The 21,489-nt window shown below is 50.3% G+C and overlaps 1 protein-coding gene and 1 long non-coding RNA gene across 3 annotated transcripts in view; one reads left to right on the forward strand and one right to left on the reverse strand.

The window, feature by feature from the left end:
• Window positions 1-3,441, reverse strand: part of LOC110260017 (uncharacterized) — a 45,667-nt gene extending 42,226 nt beyond the window's left edge. The window contains exon 1 of the long non-coding RNA XR_014841994.1: window positions 2,842-3,441. This is a non-coding gene — a long non-coding RNA (uncharacterized LOC110260017). The remainder of the gene's footprint in view (window positions 1-2,841) is intronic.
• Window positions 1-12,522, forward strand: part of KCNK12 (potassium two pore domain channel subfamily K member 12) — a 51,112-nt gene extending 38,590 nt beyond the window's left edge. For both annotated transcript variants that reach the window (XM_005674606.4, XM_085019355.1), the window contains exon 2: window positions 11,487-12,522. In XM_005674606.4, coding sequence (XP_005674663.2) covers window positions 11,487-12,388 — 902 coding nt within the window. In that variant the 3' untranslated portion in view covers window positions 12,389-12,522. The remainder of the gene's footprint in view (window positions 1-11,486) is intronic.
• The last annotated feature ends 8,967 nt before the right edge of the window (window positions 12,523-21,489 follow it).

The raw sequence follows: 21,489 nt of genomic DNA on the forward strand, positions 1-21,489 counted from the left end.
GCACCATTATGTCTAAAACTAATATGACATTGATGTTAACTATACTCCAATAAAATGAAATAAAAATAATTTCAAAAATATATAAATGCACCATGTATGCATACTATTAAGAATTTAGAATGCTGGAGTTCCTGCTGTGACAACAGAGGGTTAAGAATCTCACTGCAGTAGCTCAGATCACTGAGAAGGCACAGGTTCAAGCCCCAGCCCAATGCAGTGGGTTAAAGGATCCGGCATTGCTGCCGCTGCATCATAGGTTGCAGCTACTGCTCGGATTCAATCTCTGGCCTGAGAGTGTTCATAGGCCACAGGTGCGGCCATTAAAAAAAAAAAGAATTTAGAATGCTGCCACACAAACTATGCCGTCATTGATCGTAAGATACATCTTGATTGCAGGGATGTTAAAATTTGAGAAAAAAGCGGTGACTTAGATTGAATGACACCCAGGGCCTCACAGCGTTGTGAGGATGGAAGGCGCTGATACACAGGAAGCTTTGGCACAGTGCCCGGCAACAGTGAGGGCTCAACACCTATCAGCTGTTTTTATCCCCTCTGCTTTTCCATTCCCCACTAAGTGCTCTAATAACATCTTCCAGCCTTTCTTTCATCCTCAACCTTCCCAAAAGGTGAGGTATCCTCCTCAGGAGAAGAACTTGCGGAAGAATGACATGGGCAGCCTTGAGGTACCAGGCCTGGGGCACGTGTCCCAGGGAAGTCACCTCTCCAGTGTCCAGAAGGCCAGGAGCCGCCCTCCTTTGCCCCAAGGGTCAGTGTCTTGGCTCCAGCCACAGACTAGCCTGATGGCAGCCCTGCCTTCCACTCCACAGCCCAGCCCATGTCACCCTCTGTTCCCGTTTGTGGAGGGCGAGGCACTGGCAGGCCTGGCTGCTGGTCTGGCCCTGGGCAAGGCCCAGCCTCGTGTGACCTTTAGTCTCCTTGATGATTAAAGGGAGCCTGTTCATCCCTCCTCCAGCCAGTCAGGAAGGATCACTGGAGACAGGGATGTTGCGAGAGGGTTCCCAGAGGAGTGTGCCAGGCAGATAGGTGGGGCCATGGAGGGGTTTCCAGACTCAACAATGAAAAATACAAGACTCCCAATTAAATATGACCTTCAGAAAAACAACAGATCATTTTTTAGTGTAAGTCTGTCCCATGCAATTTTGAGGATGTACTTACATTAAAAATGATTTATCTGAAATTTACATGTATCTGGAGTCCTGTATTTTATCTGATGAATCCTAGTGGGTCCTTTCCCATCCTCTCTCCACTGTCCCCACTCAGCTTTCTCACCCTCTCTGATATTTAACTCTCACCCTTGAGAAGCTCTTGAAATGTTTACTTTCAGTTATTCAGTCAATACATAACAGTCCTTGCCTACTGTATACATGATTCTTTTGTTCACTGTAGAGAATAGAAAGAATAATAATAAGCTACTATTAAGGGCTTATTAACGTGCTAGGCAGTGTTCTAAGTGTTTTGCATGTATTGACTCAATTTAATGCAAAAATTATTGGAGAAAAACAGTTCCCATCATGGCTCAGCGGGTTAACAACCCAACTAGTATCCCTGAGGATGCAAGTTTGATCCCTGGCCTCGCTCAGTGGGTTAAGGATCCAGTGTTGCCATGAGCTGTGTGTGGTGGAGGTCGCAGATGTGCCTTGGATCCCGTGTTGCTGTGGCTGTGGCATAGGCCAGCAGCTGTAGCTCCGATTAGGCCCCTAGCCTGGGAACTTCCACATGCTGCAGGTGCAACCCGGGGAAAAAAAAAAAAAAAAAAAAAAAAAAGGAAAAAAATTATTGAGGAGGGTATATTATTATCTCCACTTTCCAGATGAGAAAATTGAGACAAAAAGTTAAATTAATTTGCTCCAGGACACATAACTAGGGAGCAGTGGAGCTAGGATTCAAACCTCAGCAGCCTAGTTCCAAAGAGCCAATGTGATTTGGTCCCTAATCACAAAGGGTTCCCAATCTCATTGTGGAGACAGACCCAAAAAAGTAATTAATGCTATAAGTCATCTGTGCTTGGTACTCAAAGGTTCACTGACCAGCTGCAGTGGCCTCACCTAGGACCAGGTTAGAAATGTAGAATTTTGAGCCTCAGCCCTAGATCGAAAAAGGTCCCCCGGTGGGTCCTAGATAATCAAGTTCAAGAAGCACTGGAGTTCCTTTCGTGGCTCAGTGGTTAACGAAGGAACCATGAGGTTGCAGGTTCGATCTCTGGTCTCGCCCATTGAGTTGAGGATCCGGCGTTGCTGTGGCTGTGGCGTGTAGTTCGCAGATGCGGCTTGGATCCCGCGTTGCTGTGGCTGTGGCTTAGGCAGGCAGCTGTAGTTGCAAATGGACCCCTAGCCTGGGAACCTCCATATGCCAAGGGAGAAGCCCAAGAAATGGCAAAAAAGACAAAAACAAAAACAAAACAGAAGCACTTCTCCAAAAAAGTAGAGTGACAGTCTCTCCATTCATTCAGCCAACCTGGCCCAGTATGTTCTACATATCAGGCACTTTTCTAGGCGTTGCAGTGTCCCAGGGACTTTTTTTAAAATGTGGTAAATCTTCACAAATATTTCTAAATGTCTCATTCTTAATTCTCCATGAGAATAGAGTACAGCATTTCCCCAAAATTACTCTTTGAAATACTCCAGTCATCTGAGATGACTAAATATATTCTATGGTCAAATTAGTTTGGGGACCACTGGATAGTGTTAGCATAACACCCTTGGATTCATAAATCACACAAGCACAGTAAACGCTGAAAAGTCCTGCAGTAAATAAATTGTTTCACTTTAATTTCTTTTTCTAATTTTGGAATTCTCCCCACCTCCCATTAAGCGTACTTACTGTCTCATCTTGAGGAACACATGTTGGCAGGTTGTATTACAGTTTACATCGAGGGTTCACATCTGGTGGTTGATGTTTTCTAGATAAAGAAACCAAGGCCTTAGGAGTTAGTGATAGTAACTTGCTTCAGTCACTACAACAGAAATCAAAGCTTTGAGTTCAAGTCTGGTACTACTTCCTTGACCCTGGGATGTTTAACCAGGCCCCTAAGCATTGGCATCAGTTGGAGTGTGTTTGGTTGCATGTCGCAGAAGGCTTAAGCAGGAAAAGAGATTTATGGGCTCAGGCAACTCAAGTCCTAGTGTAGGTCAGGCAGTTCAGCCAGTTTGGACAGTTCGTTAGGGTCATCAAGAACTCATTTCTTTCAGGATACTTTGACTCAGTCTTCTGCAGTGTCAGCTTCATCAAAGGCTGGCTCCTCATGGCCACAGAAGGCTACCAACCCCTCCTGAGGCCACCTCCTGCCCCCTCCCCACCCAGGGCAGTTCTCTCTTAAAAGTGAGAAGGATTTAACCCAGAAACTATCAGAGGAACTCTTCTCTCATCTGATAAGCCTGAATGGGGTCACGTGCCCATTCCTGAGCCAATCTGTGGAGCCATGGAAATGCCTTGCACTGATTGGCTTAGGTCTATCCACACTTGAGCCAATCATAGTAAGGCACTGAATTATCCTGATTGGCCTAAGCTAATGGAGCCCAACCCTGGGGTGGGTCAGTTTTCCAAGGGGTCTGGCTGCTACACTTTAGGTGTGGGGAGGTGATAATTGTTAAGGTGACAGCTGCAATATCCACAGTAAGAGTTGTAGGTCACTTGAAATTTAAACCAGTAAGTCATCGTGATGTACATTTTAAATATCTTACGGTTTTATATGTCAACTGTACCTCAATAAAACTGAAAAAAAAATTTTTTTAGGAGTTCCCGTTGTGGCGCACTGGTTAAAGAATCCGACTAGGAACCATGAGGTTGCGGGTTCGGTTCCTGGCCTTGCTCAGTGGGTTAACGACCCAGCGTTGCCGTGAGCTGTGGTGTAGGTTGCAGACGCGGCTCGGATCCCACGTTGCTGTGGCTCTGGCATAGGCCGGTGGCTACAGCTCCGATTAGACCCCTAGCCTGGGAACCTCCACATGCCACGGGAGCGGCCCAAGAAATGGCAGAAAAGACAAAAAAAAAAAAAAAAAAATTTTTAAAACAATGTATGTGCTCGCTTCTGCCAGAACATATACTAAAAAAAAAAAAAAGAATGTAGGAGTTCCTGTCGTGGCCCAGGGGAAATGAGCCTGACTAGGAACCATGAGGTTGCAGGTTTGATCCCTGGCCTCACTGAGTGGGTTAAGGATCCGGCGGTTCCATGAGCTGTGGTGCAGGTCACAGACATGGCTCGGATCTGGCATTGCTATGGCTGTGTGTAGGCCAGTAGGCCAGTGGCTATAGCTCTGATAGCTCTATAGCTCCCTAGCCTGGGAACCTCCATATGCTGTGGGTGCGGCCCTGAAAAAGCAAATAAATAAATAAAAATATTTGAGTAAGTTCCCTTGTGGCACAGCAGGTTAAGGATCTGGCATTGTCGCAGCTCTGGCACAGGTCACAACCGTGGTACGGATTTGATCCCCAGTCCGAAAACTTCCACAATGCCACAGGCACGGCCAAAAACAAAAACAAAAACAAATCAAAATATTTGTAACTGGGCAGATTCCAACCAGCGGGGTCATCAGGAATACAGTATAACATTGTATCTTACAGGAAGGGCTTTAGTTCATTCACATTAGAATCATCGGGGGATATTTGTTAAAATGCAGATTCCTGGGCTCTTAACAAGCCTATGGAGTGGGACCTGCCTTGGAATCTGCATTCTAATCATGCATTCCAGTTGCTTGGATTAGCCCTGTTTTACACATGCTCTCCTGGGGTAACTATTTGCTCTCAAAAGTAAACCAGATTGAGGAGTTCCCGTCGTGGCTCAGTGGTTAACAATTCTAAGTACCATGAGGTTGTGGGTTCGATCCCTGGCCTCGATCAGTGGGTTAAGGATCCGGCGTTGCCGTGAGCTGGGGTGTAGGTTGCAGACGCAGCTCGGATCCCACGTAGCTCTGATTAGACCCCTAGCCTGGGAACTTCCATATGCCGCGGGTGTGGTCCTAAAAAGGACAAAAGAAAAAAAAAAAGTAAACCAGATTGAATTATAAATTGTATTTCCCCTCCTCCAAGCTGACACTGCAGAGCCAGTGGGGAAAGGTCCCTGAGGTGATGAGCTCAGACTTCTTATCTGGCACAGTGGAAAGGGCTTCAGATCAGCTCAGCCACCTACGAATGGTACCTCGGCCAAGGACCTTCACCTTCCTGGCCCATGTCCTTGCCTGCATTGTTGGGGTGGATGGTTGGGGGGACTGGATGAGAGGACACGTGTCCAGTGTCTAGCACAGAGGCTGCCACCCAGGACCCAACACAGATCAGTGCTGGCCTCCCCATCGCGCTTCCAGGCTCTCTGAGCTGAACTCCAGAGGCCCTGTCACCAGGGCCCCATTTGCGAAGGCGGCACCAGACAGGCTGTGGGAATGAGCTTCACAGCTTTTGTCAAAGTGGCATAATAAAGCCCCCAAGTGTCTGCTCTTTGCAAACCGGGATGGCAGATCAATTGTGGCATAAACAAAACAGCAGGCTTGTGCGAACCCGGGGACAGATTACACCTCTGCAGGGTGTGAGGTGGGGGTAGGGGGGTCCTCGGAGTGGCTGGGTTTGCCTTTCCTCTGGCTGAAGCTTCAGCACCCCTCTCTAGAGCCAGCCTGGCTCCCTGCAGATTGCCTGAGCTTGGGGGATGGCTCTTCCATTCTGGGAACCATCTGGCTAGGCAGCAACATGAGGCCCGGACCCTACTGCCCTCAGCAAGAGGCCTCACCTCCCTCAGAGCTCTGAGCTGCTTGGTGTTTTTGTTTTGTTTTGTTTTAACAGTGCACCTGCAGCACATGGAAGTTCCCAGGCTAGAGGTTGAATTAGGGCCGCAGCCACCAGCCTATGCCACAGCCACAGCAATGCCAGATCCGAGCCACATCTGTGACCTACACTGCAGCTTGTGGCAACACCAGATCCTTAACCCACTGAGCAAGGCCAGGGATCAAAGCACATCCTCACAGAGACAACGTTGGCTCCTTAACCTGCTGAGCCACAATAGGAACTCCACCTCTTGGTGTCAATGGGAAAGTAGGGAACACCATGCCCCCTCCACCCTGCAGCCAGAGCTGAGCTGACAGTGGGGTCTGTAGGAAAGCAAAGGAGGTGGAGCAGGTCCAGGAGCCAGACCTCGGGAATTGGAAGTGAGAGGAACTGGGTACCCTCGTGCTGTCAGAGAACTTCCTGACATACCTGTCCCCTTCATCCCGGGCATAGCCAATCCAGCATTTGGTGTCTTTTCAGGCCTGGAGTCATAGCCACAAGGAGAGTACAGAAGGAGCTCTGGCCCAGCCTCTGGGGGTGGGGGGGCAGCAGGGAAAAGCTGTGCCCTGGCCCAGGAAAAGCCACTGGCAGTAGAAGGGTGGGGATCTGTGCAAAACCTCTAAGAAGCAGCCTGGATGGAGTTCCTTTTGTGGCTCAGCAGTTAACAAATCTGACTAGGATCCATGAGGATGCAGGTTCAATCCCTGGCCTCACTTACTGGGTTAAGGATCTGGCTTTGCTGTGAGCTGTGGTGTAAGTCGCAGATGTGGCTCGGATCCCACGCTGCTGTGGCTTCGGCTTAGGCTGGCGGCTACAGCTCCAATTTGATTCCTAGCCTGGGAACCTCCATATGCCACCGGTGTGGCCCTAACATAGCAAAAAAAAAAAAAAAAAAAAAAAAAAAAAAAGCATCAGCAGCCCAAATACTCTTGAGGGCAGGGTTGGCATCTGGCTGGCACGAGGCCTTCCAAACCAGGTCCTCCCTGTTTTCTGGAGGAAGAAATGAGCAGGTGGATGTTGGTCTTCCGGCCACATATCTGGTGGTGTTGTCATGTAGAGGCCCTCGTGTGAGGCCACAGCCCTGTGGGGAAGGAGAAGAGTGGGTGGAGAAATGGTCTCACTCTGAGTTCCGTCATCCAGGGAAGAGACAGATCCTTGGCAAGAAACCCTGACTCCCAAGGGGCTGCTGGGGCAAAAGCCAGGAGTCCAGACGTGGAGGAGTTTGGAGCCATCTGAGGATGCTCCCGAAAGTGGAGATGGTCATGGACTTGGACTCAGGGGGAGGTCAGGCAGAGCCAGTGGGCAGAGCCCACTGGGCAGATGAGTCCCCTGCCTGTGGGTGATCAGCTGGATACTGCTAGCCAGAAGCCGTGGTTCCCTCTGTGTCTCTTTCTTCCCACTGTCCCCAAGCCCTGTGCTGAGTCTGGCCTGAATAGCCTTGCTGCCTTAGCTGTGCCACAGGAAGGGGGATGAGTCCGCCTTGGTGGGAACCTCTCCCCAGATGGTCAGCCGAAAGAGAGCCGAAAGAGGAGAGAGGGCTCATGGGGACAGGAATTGTGACTGAGGGTCAGCCCCCCTCCCCATGTGAAAGTGCTCTCCTAGCTGCCAGGCCTGGAGGATGCAATTTGGCTTTTTAAGAGGAGTGGTAGCCCTGGGGTGCTCTAGGGTGATGGAGAGAAGGTAGATGTTAGACGCCAAGCAAATGGGGATTCAGACTCAGCTCCACCTTTTCTGGGCTGCGGGGCCATGGCAGTCACTTAGCCCCCTGACCTGAGGCGTCTTCACAGGTTGCAGAGGGGGAATGGCAAGAAGCCTGTGAGGCCAGCCCTGTTGGTGGTGGGCCTGTAGCAGAGTGAAAATGAGTCCAGGTGGAACCAGTTTATTAAATGGGCTGACACAGGAAATGGATTTGTCTTCATCTATGACTTTAAAGAATTCCCCTTTGGATTCCTTAGCAACATCTTGGATAGATACTAGAGTTTTCCAAATAATTTTTTTAAGTACCAGCAGTTTTTGTTTGTTTGTTTTTAGGGCCGCACCTGCGGCATATGGAGGTTCCCAGGCTAGGGGTTGAATCAGCGCTCCAGCTGCCAGCCTATACCACAGCCACAGCAACACCACATCCCAGCTGCATCTGCTACATACACCACATTGCACAGCAACGCTGCATCCTTAACCCACTGAGCTGATCCATGTCTTCATGGGTACTAGTCAGGTTCATTACCACCGAGCCACAACGGGAACTCTAAGTACCAGCAGTTTTTAAATTGAGACTCATTCTCAGATGTCCAATCCAATATAAATCAAATCTTCAAATCCACTTCCTTTTTTTTTTGGCTGTACCCAAAGCATACGGAAGTTCCCAGGCCAGGGATCAAACCTGCACCCAGAGCAGCAACCAGAGCCACAGCAGTGACAACACCAGATACTTAACCCACTGGGCCACCAGGGAACTCTAGAATTCACTTTTTTTTTTTTTTTTTTTTTTTTGTCTTTTTAGGGCCACGCCCAAGGCATATGGAGGTTCCTAGGCTAGGGATATGCCAGAGCCACAGCAACACCAGATCCGAGCCGCGTCTGTGACCTACACCACAGCTTATGGCAACACCGGATCCTTAACCCACTGAGCAAGGCCAGGGATCAAACCTGCAACTTATGGTTACTAGTCGGATTTGTTTCCTCTGTGCCACGACAGGAACTCTTAGAATTCATTTCTAATCAATGCTCCACTTATGCCTCCAGCCCTGGCCTGGCCCCCAGTTCAGGGACTTGCAGTGACAGAGAGTTAATCCTTTTGTTTTGGTCTTACATCACTGGTGCCACTATCATCCTTTCTGAGCTTTTGCTGGTGACAGCGTAATGCCTACTGTTAAGGCAGACATACCCTTCCATGGAGCCTATAAGGGTCTTCGGAGGACTCTTCCCCCCATGGGGACCCCTGCCCTGCAGCTTTCCCTGAATGGGTCGTGCTTCTTATGACTACCTCGAATGCTGTCCCCTGCCCTCCACCCTTAAATAAATAAATAAATAAATAAATAAACAAACAAACTAACTAAAACAAAAAAGAGAGACTTTAGCTGAAAATTCTAAAGAATAGGAAAATCCCATTCAATATTCTCTTGGCCGTAGTATTAATAGAAGCCAGGACACATGAATGGCATCTGTCCTCCATAAGCTGTCCCCTCGCCCCTGTCCCTGGCATATACAGCAAGGAGGGGAACAGAATTAAGGTCCCTCATAGTTCTAACAGTCTAGGCATTTAGAAGTTTTTCTTATCATGAGGTACAAAAAACTCATAAAACACAGTTTGAAAAGTTATTATATAATGAATACCCATGAAACCAGCATCCAGATCAACAGAACATTTCCAGCACCCCAGAGGCCCCTAGGGCCCCTTCCAGTCACCACACTCTGACACCCCCAAAGGAAACCTCAATTCTGATTTTTATCAAAGTCACTTCCTCAGAATTCCCTTGTGGTACAGCAGGTTAAGGATCCAGTGCTGACACTTGATAGCTTTGGGTTGCCGCTGCGGCACGGGTTCAGTCCCTGGCCCAGGAACTTCCACATGCCACAGGTGCAACCAAAAAAATTTTTAAAAAGAAAAGAATTTCCTCGATTTCCCTTATAAAATTACCAGCCAAGTATGCATCCCTAAAAAAACACTGTAGTTTTGTTTTGCCTGGTTTTGAATTTTATACAGATGAAATAATTCTTTTGTGTCCAGTTTATTTTGTTTAATATCATTTTTGTGAGACTCATTCATGTTGTTGCAAATAGCAGTGGTTTGTGTTTTTCCTTGCTATACAGTATCTCCTTGTATGAACAGACCATGAATTAGGCTGCAGGACGCTTGGGTTATTGACCTAGGACTTTTTGTAAATATACACTCACATACACACACACACACACACAAATACAATAACTCCACATATAGTTGCGTTGATTCAGAGCTGATTTCCTTTTGAATGCAAGAACTTGAGTTTGGTTTTAAAGTGTAGCAAAATCTTGGAGTTCCCTTCTTGGCTCAGTGGTTAACGAACCCAACTGGTATCCATGAGGGTGCGGGTTTGATCCCTGGCCTCGCTCAGTGGGTTAAGGATCTGGTGTTGCCATGAGCTGTGGTGTAGTTGGCAGATGCGGCTCGGATTCTGCGTTGCTATGGCTGTGGTGTAGCCCAGCAGCTGTAGCTCAGATTCAACCCCTAGCCTGGGAACTTCCATATGCTGCATGTGCAGCCCTAAAAAGCAAAAAAACAAACAAACAAACAAAAAAAAAACAAACAAAAAAAAAGGAAGCAAAGTCTCTCTATTGAGATCCTGGTTGCACTGCTAGTTTTGTTTTTTTTCATATTCTTATGGCCAAATTCTGAATCTAGTGACATAATCTATCTTCCTCAACAGAGGTATTGTTATAAGATTTTCTCCTAACTTGAGTCATTAAGCATAAGATGAAGACCTTGTCAGGCAGCTGGGCATTTCCTCCTGGGAACCTAGAAAATGATTAGCATTCAAGATATCATTTTGAATTTTTTTCCCCTCTGGCTTTTTTAGGGGAATAGTAAACCACACTTTTCCCAGAGCTGGCACCACCTCCGCTAACAGTACACAGGTAGACTGCCTGACATTGGCATGCATTAAACAGAGATACCCCCTGATCTTTTGCTGCAGAGGTGCTATTGTGCAGCTTAGAGAGATGATGCATTTTCAGCTCAGACTCCAAGCAGCAGTGGATCTTCATGCTAAGGGATTACATCTCCTCCCATAATTAACATCAGGCAGCCATGGGGCCCACAAAGACCTCACAGCTGGCAGCTGGCTGAGAGCTCAGGCTGGAGGAGCAGAGCTGCCACTCTGTGCTGGCCTGGCTGGCACGGGCCCGGCATCCTGGCAGGAAGCTAAGCTTACTGCAGAAATCAATTGATAAAGAATCTTCTTTAAAGATTGCCTTGAACAAACAGGTAAATTAAGACCTAATTACAAGAGTTCAAAGCACTGAGCAGCTGCCCAGGCACAGAGCAGACCTCCCAGGACTAAAGTAACCCCAGGCACAGCAGCACAGGACCCAGCTGGGCCAGAACCTTTCACTTAGTGTGAGCAGGGACGATGGTCCTTGGGTGAGAAGGAGCTGATGTCCAGTGGCAGAGCTCACTCTCTGTGAAGGCTATGGAGTCATTCTCAAACAATCCTTTTGTGAGTGTCATAAACCCCTTTTCAGAGACCATTAAATACAGCTACCTGGACTGAACACACTTTACCTGGTCCCCAGCAATCCCAGACAAAATGAAGCCTTTATGGAATTCTGTCCTAACAAGGTCCAGATGTTCCATGGTACATAAAAAACGGTTTGAAGGATGGGAGGGCAGGTGACATTTGTTTGGTTTGTGGGCATCTCAGTAGTCTGCACCTGTGCGGTGGTTTCCATTTTGCGTGTTCTGATGGGTCCGTCCTACTGCCTATCCTGCCCCAACCATGTTGATTTAGAGATCCCCCAGACGAGGCGCCATGCTTCCTCCATCAGTTCAGGGGTCGCCCTGATTCAGGAACCATGTCTAGCGGCTCCAAGGGAGAAAATGTACTACGTACTGTTCCCCCTCCCCTTGAGCCATGCCATTCAGGATAGGAGCCTGTCAGACTGAAGCTGCATACGCCTGCCCCCAGGCGGGTGGGGACCACCTGCCCAGCCAGGACCTCGCTGACCCTGCTCTGCCTCCACAGGTTTCGGCATGACCACCCCCGCTACGGTGGGAGGAAAGGCCTTCCTCATCGCCTATGGGCTGTTCGGCTGCGCCGGGACCATCCTGTTCTTCAACCTCTTCCTGGAGCGCATCATCTCGCTGCTGGCCTTCATCATGCGCGCCTGCCGGGAGCACCAGCTGCGCCGAAGCGGACTGCTGCCCGCTACCTTCCGCCGCGGCTCTGCGCTCTCGGAGGCCGACTGCCTGGCCGGCTGGAAGCCCTCCGTGTACCACGTGCTGCTGATCCTGGGCCTGTTCGCCGTGCTGCTGTCTTGCTGCGCCTCGGCCATGTACACCAGCGTGGAGGGCTGGGACTACGTAGACTCGCTCTACTTCTGCTTCGTCACCTTCAGCACCATCGGCTTCGGGGACCTGGTGAGCAGCCAGCACGCCGCCTACAGGAACCAGGGGCTCTACCGCCTGGGCAACTTCCTCTTCATCCTGCTCGGCGTGTGCTGCATCTACTCGCTCTTCAACGTCATCTCCATCCTCATCAAGCAGGTGCTCAACTGGATGCTGCGCAAGCTGAGCTGCCGCTGCTGCGCGCGCTGCTGCCCGGCGCCTGGCGCGCCCCTGGCCCGGCGCAACGCCATCACCCCGGGCTCGCGGCTGCGCCGCCGCTTGGCCGCGCTCGGCGCGGACCCCGCGGCCCGCGACAGCGACGCCGAGGGCCGCCGCCTGTCAGGCGAGCTCATCTCCATGCGCGACCTCACGGCCTCCAACAAAGTGTCGCTGGCGCTGCTGCAGAAGCAGCTGTCCGAGACGGCCAACGGCTACCCGCGCAGCGTGTGCGTCAACACGCGCCAGAACGGCTTCTCGGGCGGCGTGGGCGCGCTGGGCATAATGAACAACCGCCTGGCCGAGACAAGCGCCTCCAGGTAGACCGCGCGCCCCGCCGCGCCAGGGACCCTCAACAGGCTGGCGTGCAGCCAGGGGCCGTTTGCTTTCCTTCTCAGACGCTGGCGCTTTCTTAACCTTTATCCAATAAAATGAAACCAAAAAAAAATTTTTTTTTTTTAAGAAATACTATTTGGCCAGGCCTGATGTTATCAAGGGCAGGTTTTGGGGGAGCCTATTTTCCTTGTGGGTCCCCTCTTGGAGAACCGTAGTCCCCAGCAGATTCTCCTCCAGGGAAGGAAAAAGCGGCACCCCAGACGCTCGCCCGGTGCACACGGCGTGGAGGAGAGTGCCACTCCTGGGTTTTGCAGGCTGCCACTAAACCCCATCTCCATGCACATAAGCAGCTGGCAACCCCAAAGCATATGGTGCAACTTTTCATGGCTCTGAATTACCTCCGCAGCATTTAGAATCCTGGCCCAGCCTAGCAGCTTCCTTCTGGTCGTCAGAAGTGATATAGTCACAGTTTTGACAGGTGGGGGTGGGGACAGCCATATGTTGCCTCCCCATGTATATATATAGAACAGCCGCTACACACAGCGAATGGCGTAGTATTATGCAATGAAATGAAACGTAGCACCAACTTGCGGACTGTGGCATTTCCCAAGATTTGGGAACTGCAATGGTAAGGGGCTTAGCAGGCTTTTCTCAGCCTGGAGTTAGTCCACTTAGCGCAGCCCACAGGGCAGCTCTTTTTAAACAGGGAAGCGAGGAAGTGGCCCGCAGGGCAGGGAGCGCCTCGGCTGCACAAGCTCAGCTCTGCTTCAGCAGGCTGATCTCTGAGTTTCAGGGCACATGTCTGAATCCCCTCAATCCTCCTTCCTTTCACCAGCATCATCCACAGGAATGCTTTTCGTTATTAACAAGCAACGTCTGAGTCTTCTCAGAAAAACTTTTTTCTTTGTTGGTGTAGGTTTGTTGTTGTTTTTTTTTTTTTTTTAACTTTTTTCCCTTTTAGAGAGCCCAAAAGTGCAGAGCGTAGTACCCCCCACCCCAGTTGCCCCTCCCCTGCACCAGGGTTCTGCCAGCTACACCCACAGGCACCAGGGCCTGCAGTACCAGGAACCAAAGCAGCCATCCTACAAGCCTCACAGAATATCACTCCAGAGTCCATGATGTATTTGGAACACATCCTATCCTAAACCCTGTGTGGCCCCTGCCAGTCATCAGGTGAATGTGTTTTCTCTACGCACACACGGTCTGTATTGGAGGTGGACGAGGGCAGGAGGGAGAGAGCTGGTGGATGGAAGCAGTTTTAAGATTACAGTTTTGCCCTGAGATGATCCTCGAGCTGAGGGTCAGGGTCTTCCAGACTCACCCTCTGCCTTGTAGGCGTCACTGACTTGGAGGAAGGCCAGGTCCCCAGCCTCGATTCAGTCTTGGACTGAAAAGGAAAAATATTCTTTTGGCCCATTTTTCTCATCTGAAAAGATGGCAGTCCCAAGAACAAATACCAGAGTCTAGTCAGACAAGGTGTGACCCACCAATATATATATATACTATATGTATGTATGTGTGTATATATATGTATGTGTATATATATATATATATATATATATATATACAGCTTCTGATGGGAAGTCTTAGAAAAGCAGCAGGACACCTCACACCCTCTGCCTGAGAAGCACCAAAAGCCGTGAAATTTCCCTCCTTGGCAGTGAAGGAAGCATATGTGCCTGGAACACTCAAACTCAAACACACACACACAGAGCATTGAGAGTCATGCTTAAATGTCAGCTCCCCCTATTTTGGGGGGGGGAGGCGAGGGGAATTTCTAATTTGGATTGGGATTGGCCTTAATCTGGCCTGAATCTGGGGGCCAGGAAGCTAGTGAGAAGCTGGCCAGGAGAGAGCTCAGTCTTGCCAATTCCTGAAGAGAGAGCCACACGTCCAGGATACACTGTGACAGAGGTCAGGCCAGTTCCTCCCCCACCCTGCCACCCCATCTCCCTTTCAAGCGATGCCTGCAGTCATACTGAAGGGACTGCATGCTCAGAAAAGCACACATGTTTTAGGGCAGAGTCCTCCAACAGGACCTAGAGATAAAGCATCAGGTTCATCCCTTTAAAAGAAGGAAAGATTAAAAGGCATCCAATTAGAGGTGTCACCTAGGCAATGGAAAATAACTTGAGGAGTTATCCGGGCCGTGGCGGGGGGGGGGGGGGGGGGGAGTAGACATGCCCATGACAGGCACATCTAGGCATGAGAACTTAATAGCAGACAGAGTAGCAGCCAACCCAGAGAAAGCGAGTCTCAAGGACACAGGAGGCTTAAGGCACTGTCATTAAGTCCCCTTGAAGTAGACAGGCCCCAAATGCCTCCAGACGATCTGCTGACTGGCACCCAGGACTGCACAGAATCCTCTCCCCACAGGAGGGAACAGGACCTGCCTCCAGAGAAGAAAAGCTCAAAACCTCCCTTGGCAGTCATCTCCCTCAGCAGTGCTTCCTAAAGTCTATTCTGAGTTGCTCATGCTGCAGCCTTAGCTGTTTTCACTTCTTTTCCTGAGCTCTGGCTTGGGAAGGAGACAAAAGCAGGCAGCTTGAGAACGCTTCTGAGGGCATTGAAAGCAGGCTGGGAGGAAGCAGGAAAGGAACCCCTCTCACTCAGGAACCTCCCAGAGAGACACCAGTCCTCTCATGGACAGTGGTAGCTCAGGAGCATACCACTGCATGCTTGTATTTTTTGCCTGTGTTCTCCTGGTCCCCCCGTCCTCCAATCTCAGTCTATCATTATTCGTCCCCTCAGGCCCAAGGGCTCAGTGCCCCAGATGCCAGGGGCTGCTTCCTGGGAAAAGCTGGGCTCCCAAGGTCAGGGGGATTGATGGAGCCTAGACTCATGCCTAAAGGGCTTATTCGACATTCTGCTTGAGGGTGAACACTCGGAACCATACCTACTTGACGAGCTGGGATGGGGTCCTCCCATCACTTCAGGATTATAGATATTGGAAGGAACCCCTTTCTTTGGCACAGGTTCTTCTGAACCTCAGGCTAGAAAGGATCCCATTCTCTTAAATGCTGTGGCCTCTCCCACTGTGCAGGGCTCTGCAGTCTGACCCACTGCTGGGAGCTCCCTGTAGACAACGGCCCCAGGCTCCAGGAGGTGCTCCCTAACCTGGGGCTCACCCTCACCCCTCTCGTGCTGGGGCTGTGGGGATCCTGCAAAGACGAAGGGGACTCTGAGAAGCCCTTGTCACTTGGCTGTGGCCACGCAGAGGCCAGGGTCTTGGTGAGCAGCCAGGCCTTCTCAGAGCAGTCAGGGAAGGAGCCCCACTTGGTGTCATTACTTGCTAAAAAGACCAGGTGGTCAGGCCCCTGTGTCCTCTGACAAATCTGGCGCCTCCGGGCCTGGTGAAGGAGTTGAAGGCTCAGCCAGCCTCAGGCCCTCAGCTTGTGGAAAAGGCCAGGCAGTCCTGGGCTTTTGCCAGAAGTGTCACACAGCATAACATCATGTGTGCGTGTGCGCACACGTCAGCCTTACAAAGAGCTACTCGCCCCTTTCCCCAAGGGAAAAAAATCCTGGTCTGGGCCACTTGAAGAAGAAAGTGCATTTTTAATTCCCTGGAGATCTGTGAGGGCCTGGAAAATTCCTCTCTGTCTTGGGGGAGTATCATGGACACTCTGCATGTATCTGTGTTTTTCACAGAAGCCAGCCACCAAACCCAAGCCAAACCCTGGAAAAGAGCTGCTGCATTTACCCAGGCTCCTCTGCCCCTCGGGCAGCCCTCTTAGTGGACCCTCTCTTCCCATGCCCTGGGTGAGGGGGACCTCCTGGCCATGGCAACCCACAGAGGCGGAGACCACAGGAGCTGTGGCCCAGGCAGCTCCATCTTACTGTAACTTTTTACATTCTTCACAAACAAAAAGCACAATTTCACAGGCACACTGTCTGGAAAGCACATTCAGGCAGACTGCTTGAGGCACTTTTAAGTCCAGAGGAGGCGCGCTGGCTGGGGCTTGTTTCTTTCTTGGAATGGTTGTTGTAAAAATGTGCTGATCAGTGCCACCGCCGAAGGGGCCACACTCTGTGTGGGGGGGTCGGTGGGGGGGACAGGGAGCCGGGGGTAGGGGGAAGGCTGGGGAACCACTCTAGGCCCCTAGGGCGGCCCATCAGCATGGACTCCGGGCCTGGACTCTTGCCCCTGGAGCAGCTCTGACACCTCCAAGCACCACGCTCAGCCAGTGTCATCGCTGAAGCAATGGTGTGATTTCTGCACCAATCTGGCCCCAGAGCCCCTTCGCCTTTCTGTCAGCCTCCCCATCTCCCCCTCTTCCCCGGGGAAGCTCCCACCCCCTTTGCTTTACGAATCATTTTCTATGCCACCCGTTCTCTCAGGAGGGGGTTAGAGCATGCTGGGCAAGTCTGCAGGGTTTCTTAGACAATACATTTATTTTTCTGAGCAGCGCTCCAAGAGAGGGCTCGAAGGGTGTTGAAATTAACGATGAATAAAATGCAGCCTGCCACCCCTGTGAGCTGTTTGCTTTCTGTCTGTCAGAGCCAACTGCCTCCCCACCTCCCTGATCACACCTGCTCTCAGCCTCCCCCAACTACCCGCCCCCCGCCGCCCCAGAGACATCAGCTCTGAGGATTGGGCCCTGGCGGCAGCGGTCCCCGGGGGAGTTACTCAGCAAAGCAACTGTGACATCCATCTGAGCTAAGGGTACCCATGGACCTTGCAGGCAGCTTGGCCAGACTGGGCCACAGCAGATTTTGACAGCCAGGGTGGAGAAGAAGGCAGCGCGTGGAGGAATCCAGCGCTGGCGGGGAGGGTCCAACTGTGGTCCAGGCTTCCAGTCCTGGCTGTGCACTAGATTCTCTGAAGCTCCTTGTCCCGGCTCCTCTTGGTACATGGCCTGGGCTGAGCAGGACAAGCCATCTGGATGCAGAATGGAAGGAACCATGCTCTGCCGAGGCTGAGACCTGCAGCCTCAACAAACCCCAAACCTGGGAGAACCTCCATGAGCTCCAGGTCATGGCTTTCCTTTGCACCACTCCCTACAGTTGTGCTGTCCCAGGCAGTAGCCACTGGCCACACAGTGCTTTCATTTTATATGAGCTCATACTAAATGGAATTAAAAATTCAGCTCTGGGAGTTCCCATCAAGGCGCAGTGGTTAACGAATCCGACTAGGAACCATGAGGTTTCGGGTTCGATCCCTGGCCTTGCTCAGTGGGTTAAGGATCCAGCGTTGCCATGAGCGGTGGTGTAGGTCGCAGGCGCGGCTCAGATCCCGCGTTGCTGTGGCTCTGGCTTAGGCTGGTAGCTAGAGCTCCGATCAGACCCCTGGCCTGGGAACCTCCATATGCCGAGGGAGTGGCCCTAGAAAAGGCTCTGGGAGTTCCTGTTGTGGCTCAGCATGTTAAGGACCCGATATTGTCTCTGTGAGGATGCAGGTTTGATCCCTGGCCTCACTCAGTGGGTTAAGGATCTGGTGTTGCTGTGAGCTGCAGCATAGGTCACAGATGAGGCTCGGATCCAGGGTTGCCATGGTTATGGCGTAGGTGGGCAGCTGCAGCTCCAATTCAACCCCTGGCCTGAGAATTTCTAGATGCCGCAGGTGTGGCCATAAAAAGACAACAACAACAACAAAAATTCAGGTCTGCAGCTACGCGAACCACACTTCAAGTGCTCAGGAGCCACATGTACCTAATGGCTACCGCATTGGTCACAGGCACAGAGCATTTCTGCTGTTGCAGCGAGGCGCGCGAGCTGATTGAGAGAGAGCTCTGGGATCAGAAAACTTGAACTCCACAGCGACCCTGATGCCAGGGTGGGAGGTGAGGGTGGTGGAAATTGAAATGGAAGCTCTTCTTCAACCACTAGGTCCCACCGCAGTCTCCTCTGCCTCTAAATGGCCTCTTCTCCCTCATCCCAATGGAAAGCCCTCCAGCTGCTGTTCACCAAGGGGCACCCATCCCTCCTCCATCCCTTAGTTCCCCCTTGAGGCCTCCCTTAGGACTTTATCCCAGCATGGGTGACATCCACATTGGTAAAACGGGAGCATCTCCCACCATGGCCCCCCCAGATGTTGGGGTTCTGGATGGGTTTTCCTGGGATGCACATACTCACACATATGAGAGCCATTGGTCCAAATACATATGTGCATCACAGGCTCACAGATTTTCCACTGAAAGCCTAGTCCCAGGAATTGCTGCAAGATATGAAGCAAAGCTTCATAGAGCTGCTCCCTTTCACTCAGATATTCATGGACGAATGTTCTGGCAAAGGGGGAACAAGAAGGAGCATTTACTTGACTCTGCGGATGGAGGTAAATGAGGTTCAACAAGGAAACAGTCACACAACCATTCACTGGCCAATCTCCAGCTGAAGCCAAATGGCCTTCCTGCCAGCCCACAGCTCTGACTAGCGCACTTGTCTGGTCTTAACATGCATTCATTCAACAAACACATATGAGCACCTACTATGTGCATGCTTTGTGCTGAGACCTACAGAGGTTGCAGTCAATAAGACATGGATCTAGCCCTCTGTGGTCTAGGAGCTTCAACATGGTGGTGGGTGACCATAGAAGCAGGTACAGTCAGGGCTCAGGGCTGAGCCCCATGCAGAGTAGCTGTACCTTCCCCCACTCCAGCTCTACTCCTTTGGCTCCTCATTGCTCATCTACTTTCCACTTGGGAAAGAATAAGATATATTCTTTTTTTTATTAAAAATATCAGCATCCAGTTAATAGCAGACTTTGGAGACCTCTTCTACCTACATCTCATCCTCTTCATTCTTCCACCTAAAATTGCTCCAGATCAGGTTCTTAAATTCCCTCACATACCCAGCCCAAAGTACTGCTGAGTTTCACTCAGTAGGCACAAACCACTAATGGTTGGGCATGTTCAAAGTTGGAAGCATAGGTACCTGCTGCTGAGACTTTAGGGAGTTGAGAAGGCCCATCAAAGTAAATCATGGAACCTTTGCTTTGGTCTGCCCAGGATGCCATCCTGTTCCCTTCCCCTGTCCCTCCATTCTTCAAGTAAACTCCAGCCTATCTTCCCATGGTCTGGTGGGCATGCTGATCGCAAGGTGGCTCCTGTATTAGTTAGAAGTGCATTCGACTGCAATTAATGGACAACTCGACAGAGAGCAACTTAAAGAAATAGAAACAAAAGTTTACTTGGTGAAGATAATCAGAAGTCTGGAAGCAGGTGGTACAAGATGGTGCCATGTTGTGGCAGTACCTGCACTAACGCTAGCTCCTCCTTTCTTACTGCCCTGCCATCATTAGCGTGTTGGCTTTGGTCCTCTGGTTTGCGGCCTCAGATAGACCTCCAAGGCTCACACCCATGGTACCAGCAGCAAGAATTAGGAAGGGACACTTCCTGGTAAGGTTGTTCCCGGGCTTCCCTAGGGACTTTCTACAGGCATCTCATTGACCAAAAGAGTGTCACGTGGTCTCCACTGCCTACGGGGGAGGCCAGGAGATGGTGCCTTTTGCTTCCGATCCTCTATACAAGAGGACAGCAAGGCAGGGGGATGGGGAGGGTGTATAGTAAGACCCCCTCTGTCCCCACCACCCCTCCCCTCTAGGCTGCATCCATCACAGCCCCACATCCTCAAAGACACACTCATTGGTCTAAGGGAGGGTATGTCCCAGCCAGGGGAGCAGTTCCCTGACGTCACAAAGACTAGAGGTGATAGTGGGCCTTTCTTCTCTTGGATTACAAGGTAGGCCTGGAACACCAGTCAGGGTAAAGTTAACACCATAAAATCCAGTCCAGCTGGTTTAAACAGAAAAGATTGATTACAAGTAATAAACTGTTACCTAGCCACCTAGCCCCACAACGCTGACAACCTGACAGGGTGACATAATCTGACTCAGGCATGTCATGGGGCACTGGTGCCATAGTCCCTGGGGAAGGGTCTTACATGCTTAGGAGAGACCCGTGGACACCATAATCCTGAGAGAGGCACCACACCTGCACAACAGGGCACTGCCCGTCCCCAAATGCTTACACAGCCAATAAATCCAGCCAGTGTCACTCAGAGATTTTGGTTTCCTGCTACAGGTTAAAGAGAGAATTTGCACTTTTTTTTTTTTTTTTTTTTTTTTTTTGTCTTTTTGCTATTTCTTTGGGCCGCTCCCGTGGCATATGGAGGTTCCCAGGCTAGGGGTCCAGTCGGAGCTGTAGTCTCCGGCCTACGCCAGAGCCACAGCAACGCGGGATCCGAGCCACGTCTGCAACCTACACCACAGCTCACGGCAACGCCGGATCATTAACCCACTGAGCAAGGGCAGGGACCGAACCCGCAACCTCATGGTTCCTAGTCGGATTCGTTAACCACTGTGCCACGACGGGAACTCCTGCACTTTTTTTTTTTTTAAATTGAGGTATAATTGAAATATAACATTATATTAATTTTATATTATATATTACATATGACAATGATTTGGTGCTTGCGTACACTGCAAAATGACCACCACAATAAGTCTCATTACCAACCATCACCATACAAAGTTACAAGATTTTTTTTCTTGTGATAAGGACTTTAAAATGTATTGTCTTAGCAACTTTCCACTCTGCAATATAGTATTACTAACTGTAGTCACCATGCGGTACCTTATAGCAGTCTTTTGATTTTAAAAGACCCACTCCAATAATTTAAAAAAAAAAACAAAACACTCCATTTGTCCTCCTCCAACCTGATCCAAACAGCCTTCCTAGACCCTGTGCTAGATCAGGTTTCCTGCTTGGCAGTAAAACTTTCTCACTCAGCACTCTATTATTGGTCTCTGATGGGCTTTATTTTTTAATTTAACCCGGACCGTTTAATGGTCTATTCAACACTGGGAAAGCTGAAAAGATTCTAGGTTGAGTTCTTCAGACTAATTCTTAGGAAAAACACACCCCCAGAGCCAAGTCACTAAAGAGACATTATCTCTCCTATGATTAGGAAAGCCATGGTGATAAAGAAGCCACTCCCCCCAAACCAGATACATCCACCTGCCAGCAGAAAGTTAGCAGAAGCATGGGCTCCACCTCCAATCTGCTTTTCAAATCTTGTACAAGTGCATCTAACATGCAGAATCTCATGAGGAGTTCCTGTCATGGCTCCGTGAAAACGAATCTGACTAGGAT

Source organism: Sus scrofa, chromosome 3 (genome assembly GCF_054392235.1).
Source record: "Sus scrofa isolate SSC_HxYL_T2T_F1_AM1 chromosome 3, Sscrofa_HxYL_maternal_Yorkshire_Landrace_v2.0, whole genome shotgun sequence".
In the NCBI taxonomy this organism is placed as follows: domain Eukaryota; kingdom Metazoa; phylum Chordata; class Mammalia; order Artiodactyla; family Suidae; genus Sus; species Sus scrofa.